A 10,664-nucleotide genomic window follows, 5' to 3' on the forward strand; every position below is an offset into this window, starting at 1 on the left:
AGAAGGTTTCCAGCAGGACTTAGTCATTTTATACACTTTGATTTGCAAAGCTGCCTCTTTGTGCTGCTCAGGGGGTGATTCCTTCCCCAGGCTTTCCCTCCTGCAGCGCTGGGGTGTCAGGGCTGAGTCTCCAATGGTGGGAGCGCAGCTCAGTTCAGCTCCATGACCTCCCCCAGCCCAGACACCCCAAGAACAGGGGACCTCTTGGCTGGTGGAAACCCCAGCCAGAGCACTGTGGTCCTTCAAAGCAGACAGTCCAGTTGAGGGACAGTGGTTCCATAGAGAGCACAGCTCCCATCCCTCCTGGGCAGCTCCCATCCCTTCCCTGGGGCAGCCAGTGCCCCACAGAGAGGCTCGCAGGAGCATCTCATCCCACCAGAGCTGAAAGTCTTTAGCTGAGGTTCCTGATGTGACGGTGCATAACAAAAAATTTGAAATATTGCTGTTGCCAAAATGCAACCCAGAAGCAGGAGAAGGGGAGCAGGAGAAGCTCAGCAGTGTGTGGGCAGCTGCTGGCCCTGAGTGTCCCAGGGTTGTGTCCCTATGGGCTGGGCAGGAGCTGGCGGAGCAGATCGATGACAAGGGACACTGGCTGCACGGTGTCGTACTCTGCAAACAGGTGACAGAGGTTCTCCGAGTCTGTCTGGCTTTTGGCCACGAACCCAAAGATTCTTTGAGAAGGAAAAGAGGCTTATTCAGTTTGCATCCAGGAATCTGAAGGAATAGGCTGAAACCAGCCCAGCCACAAAGCCAAATCCCAGTTCCAGCAATTCCACCTTGGCCCGCTCCCCAATCACGTTTCCTTGGAAGCCAAGCAGCCGGGAGGAGCATTTTTGGCAAGGCTTCCCCAGCTGTGAAAAGATTCTTGAGCACAAGGTAGAGCCAGATATAAACTCACTTCCTGAACCCAGCACAAGTCCCTGGGAAGGCTGTGGGATTTGGACGGGGAGGTTCTGCATGAGGGGATGTGGAGAACTGGGCTCAGCCAAACCTCTCATCCAAACCTACAGAGCAACCCTGCCCAAAACTTCACCCATCAGTCCCACGCCTCATCCTGCCACCATGGTAACTTCTATCACATCCCCTCCTCATTTTTTGAGCTCATTCTTTGCTGCTCTGCAATGCAGCCACTTCCCAAAGCAGTAGCATTCCCCCGGATTCCAGCCCCCCACTCCATGCAGGAGGTCCCTGCTCTTACCTGGAGGACTTGCAGTACTTCTGCCACCTGGGGGAAGAACAGAATTGGAGTTGCTCAGAGGCTGATGTTTAACTCATTCCATCAGCTGCAAAGCCAAGGGTTATGTTTAGATCCACCCCAGCATGGTGTGCCCAGGGCAGTTTTATGGGATTTGGGATTTGAAGTGGTGCAGAGGCACTGGGAACCACAGGGAAGGGAGCACAGCGGGTGGCCCCGACAGGCACGGCTGCCCAAAACTCACTTTCTGTTCTCAGGGTCCATCCCACAGAACCTGATGGCAGCCAAGGGGTAGTGTCGCCTGAAAAACACCCTGGAAAAGGAGAGGGAACCGTTAGGAAAGGGAAGGGCCTGGGAAAGGACACAAATTTACAAATCCTGTTGTGCTTGTGGGAGACTGAGGGTCTCAAGGTATCCCAAAACCCCAACCCTGAGTGCAGCTGCTTCCCTGCGACGCCACCAAACACAGCACCCCTTGCTAAGGTGTCAAATCCATCCCTGGATGGTGACATGGATTTGTCCAGCCAGCACAGGTTTTCCTGAGGCTGGGAGGTGAGGAGGGAGCTGCCTCTCCATGAACCCCCCCTTGGCCCATCCAAGCTCTTACTTCCTCTGGACATCGGTCAGCGTGACGCCCTGCTCCGTCACCCTGAAGTGCACCAGGGTTGGGGTGGGCAGCGTCTCCAGCTCCAAGGTGCAGGAGATGCCCTTCAGGATGGCTGGGGCTCCTGTCAGTGTCTCCACATTCACTGAGTTGAGGTACAGGACGTTGCACACTGCAAGGACAGCACAGCTCAGCACGGATGTGACCCGGGCCAGAGCCAGGGCTGGGTCCCAGGGGTCACCCTGCAGATCCCTCACACGGACCCGGGTCAGGTTTGTTTTGACGAAAATTAAAAGATTTGGTGACTCAGAAATTCTTCACTAATTTCGTTTGGTTTGCTTTAATTCTTTGCACTAATTGTTGTAAAAGTCAAAGTATTTAATTTCCCGTTTCTAAATGTCACATTTGCTGGGTTTCTTTTCTCTGTTTATTACATATTTCCTTTAATGAAAAGCAGAAATACCCCAAGCTAACGAAGGGCTGACGGCCAACCTAAAACATGACATTTCAGGCTGATTGAGCTGTTTAAAGGTCTGTTCTGGGTCAAACTAAACTTCCAGCCTGCCAACTGATTTTTCAGAATTTCCAGCAAAACAAAGCAGTCCCCAGCTCCCCGGCCTGCGTTGTGACCCATCCGTGTGGTCTCCTGCCCTTCATTCTTTGCTCTCACCTGGAGCCCACCCAGGCTGAGGTGCACAGACCCTTCCCCATCCTGCTTTCATTCCTACATGTGCCCTATAAGGGAATTTCACCAGCCCCTGACTGCCCATCCCTCTCCTAAAGCTCCAGCTGTTCCACCCCAATTGAAGCCCTCAGGAGAGAGGCTTAAAAATCAGGAACTCTTTAAAACTGTGGAACCAGGGGGTCTTTTTTCAGCCTCATGACGTCAAGAACTGTGTTTTCGAGCAACTTGAGGACCAAAGTCTCCTTTCCTTAAAAATATCAGGCTCCCTTTCAGCCCAGGGAAAAATCTGCAGAAATCCTGCAGCTATCTCCAGCCCCATGGGAAAGCTGGAGGGGGATGTCACACCAGTGCCCACCCCTGCACAGGGGTGACCTGCTGCTGTCACAGAGTGCCCAAGGCTGTCCCCAGGGGCAGCAGCTGGCTCCTGTCCTCACCTGCAGTTTTCCTGGCCAGGGACAGGGCAGGTTCAGGGGTGCAGTCAGGGCTGTCCTCTCCATCAGCGAGATCTGCACAAGGGACAAGCAGGAGCAGTGATGCCACAGGCCAGGCTGAGCTGGTCACCTCTTTGGCCGTTCCTTATCTCACAAGAGGCTCAAAGGCCCAGGACCACTCTAATTACAGGGGTTTAGAGCAGTAATTAACTTAATTGTCCTTCATTTCCCTCTCCATTCACCTCTGATCTCCCACTCCTACTTCCCTTGCCCCCAGCGGAAGGGAGTCACCACCCTCCCGTCCCCAGGTCAGCTCTGCCGGTCCCTGCTCCACCTGCAGCCAGGGGAGCAGCCCCTCGCAGGCACCCGGGGGGGGGGGCTCAGACCCCTCCCCACAGCAGGACCTCGCCCACCTCCCCGGAGCAGCGGGAGGGGCCGCCCGGAGCCTCCCTCCTGCTGCATCTCCTACCTCGGGTGGGGATGCTGAGCCTGCAGGGCAGCGCCAGAGGGGTGATGGAGTGCTGGTAGACGAAGGCAGAGAGGCTCCCTGCAACCAGAATTGTGAGTTTGGGGGGGCTGCTGCCTGGAACCCCCCATCCACACACCTGCACCCTGCAGCAGTGTCCCAACAGGGAGCTCTTGTTCCTGCTTTGGAGCCAGGGTCTCGCTGTCAGGGAGGTGCAGGCAGGACCTGGGGGGTTCCTGTGCTGGCTGATGTGCAGCACATTCACCTGGTCCTGGCTGGTGCTTCCAGGGGCTTTGGGAGCAGCTCCTGGGGCTGCCAGGGCTGCTGTGGGCACAGCACTGTCCTTACCAAAATACAGCTCCTCGCTGGCACCCTTCAGGTGAACCCCTTTGGTGGAGGACTCGATGAGGAAGTGCCGGACGAGGTCACTGCTCTCCTCACCTGCAGGAGGATCCACAATCAGCATCAGTGCCACTGTGTCACCCCTGGCCACCCCAGAGTGCTGTCCCAGGGCATCACTGGAGCTGCTTTGTGCCACCACCATGGTGCCAGCCCCTGTGAGGAGAGGGCACCCAGAGACTCTCTGCCGGCACCTCCCACACACCAGAGTGCTGTGGCTTCTCTGTGGCTTTATTTTGAGTAGTTTCAGTCAAACCCTTGAAGCAGCCCCCCTGTGCACCCCCATACCTGTCTGGCTGCCGGAGGGAGAGCCAGGAACCTTCATGGCCAGCCCGAAGGAGCCCCGGAAGGAGGTGCTGTCCCTCACCAGGAACGTGCCCGGCTCCTTGTCCCTCAGCAGCTGGATTGCTGTCAGAGCACAGGCAGGGGCTCAGCCAAACACAACAGGTGGGAACTCCCTGCCCTGTGCCCTGCTGCTCTGCAGGGAGTCCCTCCTTGGCAGCAGCAGCAAAAGCTCTGGAGCGTGTGCCAAGGACACGCACATCCCTGGTGTGGCACCAACTGCAGCGTCCCTGCAGGGCCCTGGCTTGGTCCCACGGGTCCCTGCAGTCCCCAGGACACTGAGACCCTGCCCAGGCCACGCTGTGTGACAGGCAGGAGAAGCTTTGCTGGGCTTGAAGGACACAGAGGGGCCATGACCCAACCCTTGAGAGGGTCCCTCCTCACCCATCACCCCCAGCAGGCTTTGATTTGCCCCCACTGAGTCTCCACAGGGACACCAGAGAGCTCTGGGGACAGGCCAGAGCCCGAGGTGGGGTCACACCCATAGAGCCTTTCCTGCCTCACCTCGGTCCCTGCTGATGCTTGGCTTGAACCAGAATTTTGATGTGTCCATCACAAACTTCATGGTGGGCTGCCCAGCCTTCAGGGGACCTGCAAGAGACCACAGGATGTCAAGGCCTGCAGGAAACTGAAGGACCTGCACAGATGGCAGAGCCCAGCAAAGACATTTCTCTCTCAGGGTGGCCAGGACTGAAGGTTTTTCAATCCTTTTGAATCCTTTCCCCCCCACTCCTCAGAACAGCTCTTTCTCCGTGTAATTATCTCTCTTGGCAGGCTGGGATGTAGTGCAGAGAGGGTCACATGGAATCCCCTGGCAGTGCCAGCCTGCCCAGCCCTGCACAATCCACTGGACCATGGGATTTACACCAGGATCTGACCCACACACCCTCTTGCTATTCCCATAAGGTTCCCAATTAAAACCCTCTGCCCCGAGAGCTGCCTCTGCTCATCTCCTCCAGAGAACAATAGCCCCAGTGTCTGCCCTTGAATGAGGGACCTTGTGAACCCTGGTACCTTTTGGTGTCCTCGGAGGAAACAGGAACCCCAACCCCTCCTCCCAACCCGCTCTGGGTCTGCAAACAGGACAGGACAGCACAGAATGATGTTTCTCATTCTCAGGTACTATAAATAGGTGCATCTGCATCTCCTGGAGGGAGCAGAGCATTCCTGGCTGCTGAGCCCATGTCCCAGGACACCGGTGGGCAGAAAGCTGTGCCTAATCCTGGGTCACCACCCTCAGGCTGGAGAGCACCTGGACCATGGGGAAATACAGCAAGGACCTCTCATCCTTTGTGTCTATAAGCAGAGGGAATATAAGCAGCTGAAGCAGAGGGAAAATGGGGTCTGCCCCCGTTTCCCAGCAGTTTTGGGCTGTGCACTGCTCCCCACCCTGCCCGTGACTCACTGTCTGAGAGGCAGCTGAGGGTGGGCGCTGACTGAGCGTTGTTCAGGCCCCCGAGCCTCGAGGCCGGGCTGCAGCTGGCCTGGGGGGGCTGTGTGGCACAGCTGGGGGGGGCTCTGGCCAGCTGGGGGGGTCCATCTCCTTGTTCCAGGCACCCGTTCACCAGCAGCACCGGGATGTCGGCAGCCGAGGTGAGGATGGAGGGGGGGCAGCTGCTGGCCTGGCCCTTCTGGGCCAGGGAGGTGCTGGGGGCGCTGCCTGCCCGGGGCTGGGGGGATCTCTGGCCAAAAGCTTCCCTGGGGTGAGCCACGATGCCAGAGGAAGGGGAGCAGGGGCTGCCCAAGGAGCTGGCAGGGGACAGGGAGGCAGCGGCCGAAGCATCCGAGTCGTCGTTGTGGAGCGAGTGGGTGCTGCTGCAGGAGGGAGACAGAGCAGAGATCGGGGGGTTGTTCACACACAGAGACCATGGCAGCCACTGCACCAACCCTGCAGGGCATCATCTCCCAGCCCAGGGAATGAGGGACGGCCCTGTGCCCCCTCCAGCAGGCACAGGGGGCATTTACCTGCCCAGGATGTAGCTGGTGTCAGAGCCAGGGCTGGTGGAGAGCTGGGACACCCAGCTCCCCCTCTGCCGGGCCCTCAGCACCTGCACGGGCTTCAGCAGATTGTCAACACCTGGGGAGGTGCTGAGGGCCCCGGGGCTGCAGGACACTGTGTCCGTCTGTCCTGCCAGGCATTGCCAGGGAGCGCTGGTGCTCTCGGATGCTTTGCTGCAGCTCAGGGCGGCCGGCTGGGGGCTTGGGGGTCCGGGTGGGCTGGAGAAAACCACGCTGTCACTGGAGCTGTATTTGCCTCCCAGTGCCCCTTTCTGGGGCAGGAAGCTGTTGGTCTGAGGGGACCTGGAGAAGGGGGTGCCTGAAGGGCTGGGGGAGCCCTGTGGCAGGTCAGGCCCCGTGGCTCTGCCTGGTGTCAGCTCTATGTACTTGATGTCTGCAGAGAGAGAGAGAGAGAGAGAGGAGGTCATGAAGGATCTGGTGTGCAAGTTGGGCTCCTTAGCAAAGCTCTGTGAGGAACACGTGTCTGTCCTTCCTGCTGTGAATTTTGGCTCCCCCTCTGCAGGGCTGGGGGCCTGGCAGTGCCCTTTGTTGAGACCCTGTGAGGGCTGATCCCTCACAGACCCCAAGGTGAAGTGACCCCCCCCGTGCTGGCAGGCTCCCAGGGAAGGGGTTACGTGCGGTCACGTCTGGCTGCTCAGACCCCCCTCGCCAGCATTACCCAGCCAGGACCTGCCGAGACCTGCAGCCAGGGGAGGGTGTTCCCTCCAGCAGCTGCTCTGTTTGTACCTGACTCAAGAGAAAAACACCTGGCTGCTCCCCCCGGGGTGACGTCAGGTTCGGAGGGTGGCCCTGCACACCCTGGGCAGAGGAGCAGGGGATGTCACCTGGCCCCAGGTACAGCTGGGGCAGTGAGGCAGTGGAAAATCCACGTGGGACAGGGGCAGAGACAACATTCTTGGTGTACAGGAGCAGCCATGCTGGCAGCAAGCACAGACCCAGGCAGGAGCTGGCTGCTCCCTCCTCCTTTCTCCCACCCTGCACAGATCTCTCTGGAGCAGTAACTTCCCAGGCAGTCTCTGTGCCTGTGTCCTGCTGTGGGATTCTTCCTTCTCTTTGTGCTCAGAGCCAGCCCCTCCACTTGCCATTAGTGACATGAGAACACAGCTCACAGGATCTCCTGTCCAACAGCCTCAGTGGAACCTCACAGCCAGCACCAGGAGTGCCTGGTGCACGTCAGGCCCAGGCTTCCTTGGACAAATCCAGCATTTCTGGCTGAGCTGGAAGAGGCCTTTTAGCAACTCTGACTTGATTTGAGTGCTGGCAGCGATGGCAGATTCATCACATCCCAGGGAAGCTGCTCCTGTGGTTAATCACCTAATCACTCCAGAGCCAGAGGTGTGCACCTCCCTTCCAGTCTGGACGTGCCCAGCTTTGCTTTCAGCTCCTGGTTCTTGCCCTGCCATGGAGTTCAGGAAAGTTCCCCTTCTCAAAGGTGTTTCTCAGAGAGGGAAAATCCTTTTTGCTGCAGCAAAGACAAACTGCTCTGACAGCCCTGAGCTCCCTACCCATGGTGTGACAGGTCCTGATGGACCTGCTGCGTGGGAGCTGCTGGCCCAAGCAACACCCTGAGCTCTGGGGCACGGAGCTGGATGAGCAGGAAAAGCACAGGGCTGTACAGAAGTGACTGCCTGAGCCCCTTTGTGCCAATCCCAGCAGGAGAGTGGATAAACACAGCCAAGGAGGCTCTGGGTGTGCCAGGAGGGCTGGTCCCCAGTGGGAACACAGCTGGATCAAGGCAGGACAGAGGCAGAGCCAGCCCCTCCACAGCCCTGCTGCCAGCAGCAGCTCCTCCAGTGCCCAGCCTGGGGGCAGCTCTGTGACCACATGTCCTGGCACCAGTGCACAAACCCTTGCAGCGAGCTGGCCAGATGCTTTCTGTCAATATCTCCCCAAAAGGAGAAAGAAATGGGGATTTGAATTGTTTAAAGAACTGACAAGTGTCTGTGCACCAGGCTCATGAGGCCTTTTACCTCCTACTTCTCTGCCTTTGCTCCTCTTATCACCTGTGGTTAAACCTCAAATATTTGCTCAAGACCTTGGCAAGTTTTCCAGCATCAAGGAGTGGCAAAAGTGCCACAAACACAGAGCCCAGATGTCACGCAAGCCAAGATCTGAGATCTCCTTTCTCCTCTAGGATCTAGAAGGATCCAGAAGGAATAGTGCCTCTCATGAAGGTGCCTCCTGTTGCTGCAGCATTTCACAGACTGTGCTGAGCTGGAAGGGACCATCAGGATCGAGTGCCATGTTTAAAGCTTCCTGGTGGTCTCCACTGGACAAGACAAGAACGAGCCCCTCTCACCTCTCCTGGGCACCATCTGTCCCTGCCCCCCTCACACCTGGGCACAGGCTGCAGGGCTGGAGCAGGAGCAGGTGAGTGAATGCTGCACTATGGGAGGAAGTTTGTGTAAAAAACCAAGAGCTGTTAAAAGAAAATGAAAGCTGGAGTGAGACTTTCCCCACTGAATTCGTGGCCAGCTTTCCAGATGTTCAGTTCCACATCTGCAGCCAGATTCTCCAGACCACTAGCATGTTACCTGAGGAGCTGCTTGGGGCTCCTGCCCCTGAGCAGAGCATGGAGGGGGCAATGGAATGGGTCAGGCACTGAGCAGCCAGAGCTGGATCTGCACTTTGGCACAGTATTTTATCTGCAAGGCTGCCCTGTCCATCCCAGCAGGAAGCAAGGACACTGTCTGCTCTGGAATTGCCTGGCTCCTGCAGTGCTGCAGCACCAGGACCCTCACACCCACCTCATCCTTCTCCCTGTGTTTGCATGAGGCCTCAGGGAGAATTGAATTTTTTTTTTTTGTCCTTGCTGTGGAAAGCAGCCTGGGACTGATTGTTGAGGTATTTCCATGTGTAAAGACAAGGATGGGCAGTAAATCTTTTGGGAAGCAGTGAGGCTTGAGGCACCTGGACCACCCTAGACCTGTCCTGTCAGCAGTGTCAGCTCCCCATGTGCTGGGGCTGCCCCGTGCACAGGGTGTTGAACCCCTAAAATGAGCAGGGGAGCCCAGGCAGGAATGGCTGGATCACAAATCAGAGTTTGGGCTGCAGGGGTGACAGGGAAGAGTTGCACAAGGGGTCACATAAGGCACTGTGAGCAGAGACAGGGCTGGTATGTGCTGCTGGTGCCTTGCCTATGCCAGGTATGCTGCCCAGGGAGTGCACAAGCCCTGGAAAAAGAATTTCCCTGGCAAAAGGGTTGGGAACACTTAAATGGGATGGTTGTGCAACACTTGATACCTTAGCCCAGGGCTCTGGAAATCTGGCTGCAAATCTGTGGGCTGCCACAGGTCAAGTGTGACCCTGGGAAAGGTTCTGCTGCCCTTGAGGGGGGCAGGGTCCTCACTGGGCACCCAGAGCCCGTCACTGGTGGTGACAACTGGGATTAGAAGTTTTCCAACAGCTGCAAGTCCCATTTGTAATGTGAATTGTTTTCTTCAAACACAGGGAAATGAACAGCAGGTAGAACTAAAAGTTGTTTTCCCTGTTCCTTTCTGGACCCCTTTGAGCTGCCTGGACACGAGACACGTCAAGAGTGACCAGAGCAGGGCTGTGGAAGCACTGGGGTCAGGCAGAGCTTGGACACACAACTCTGGCTCCTCAATATGGAACCCTGATGCCAGGACACAGTCCCCCACTCTGATCCCCCTGGGGACAGCAGGGAATGTCCCTGGAGCCCATTTCCAGCCTTCTCAGGAGCACAGGACCTTGTGTGGGTCCAGGGGAGAGGTGTGTGCCCAGCCAGGCTCTGATTTCACCAGGTGGGAGCTTTGGTGGCCCCAGTGCTGCCTTTGCCTCACCTATTGCCTCCTGCTCCTGCTTCTTGGTGGCCACAGTGTCCCCCTGAGCAGCAGGCTGGCCTGCAGCCCTCACTGGCCGGCACGGCAGCGGCTGGAAGGTGGGATCAATCTCTAGGATCATCTGGTTGAGAGTCTCTATGGTTATATCCAGGGAGGGAGACACTGGCTGATCCTCAGGGTCCGTGCTGGTGCTCTCCTCCTCCTTCAGCTGGCACGGGGCAGGAGGTCTCTCCAAGGAGGAATTCTGCTGGTCCTTCCCCTGCGTGTGAGCAGCCACATGCTCCTGCAGGGGCTGGGCTCCATACCTGGGGAGCAGGTGAGCTTTGGGGTGCACCATGGAGGGGGGGTCAGTCCAGCTCTCTGTGGAGTAGTAGACGTACTTGCCCGGCAGCCTGGGGTACCCTGCTGGGTGCAGGCTCTTGCTTTCCTCAGGGGATGAAATGCACACAGTCTGCCCAACACGCAGCACGTGGGACTCTATGACCTGTGACATGCTTTGGTTTTCCGCTTTCACAGCTTAGAGGCCAAGGGAAACCTCCTCCTTCTCCTCCTTCCTCCAGCAGGGATCTCAGACCCCGTGTCAATCCAGTCTCCAGCGGAATAAGAATCTGAGGAATGCAGAGAGGAGTGGTTACACAGGCATGCCCCGGGCAGGAGCAGACTCCAAATCCCCTTTTTATGGACTTTTCCACTGGAGTGAAAGCTGGAATTCAGCTCATA

The 10,664-nt window shown here is 57.4% G+C and overlaps 1 protein-coding gene across 1 annotated transcript; it reads right to left on the minus strand.

Annotated features, from left to right (window-relative positions):
* Positions 1 to 418: 418 nt before the first annotated feature.
* Positions 419 to 10,437, minus strand: TNS4 (tensin 4; the record flags this gene model as incomplete). The annotated part of the gene is made up of 12 exons (XM_084222316.1): positions 419 to 671; positions 1,199 to 1,225; positions 1,440 to 1,508; positions 1,803 to 1,971; positions 2,919 to 2,990; positions 3,385 to 3,462; positions 3,730 to 3,822; positions 4,069 to 4,188; positions 4,627 to 4,713; positions 5,528 to 5,937; positions 6,088 to 6,514; positions 9,945 to 10,437. 12 exons carry the CDS (start codon positions 10,435 to 10,437, stop codon positions 542 to 544), a joined length of 2,175 nt encoding a protein of 724 aa, XP_084078442.1. The 3' UTR covers positions 419 to 541.
* Between the last annotated feature and the right edge of the window lie 227 nt (positions 10,438 to 10,664).

The sequence above is a fragment of the Fringilla coelebs genome (genome assembly GCF_963513975.1).
Source record: "Fringilla coelebs genome assembly, chromosome: 27".
NCBI classification, from domain to species: Eukaryota; Metazoa; Chordata; class Aves; order Passeriformes; family Fringillidae; genus Fringilla; species Fringilla coelebs.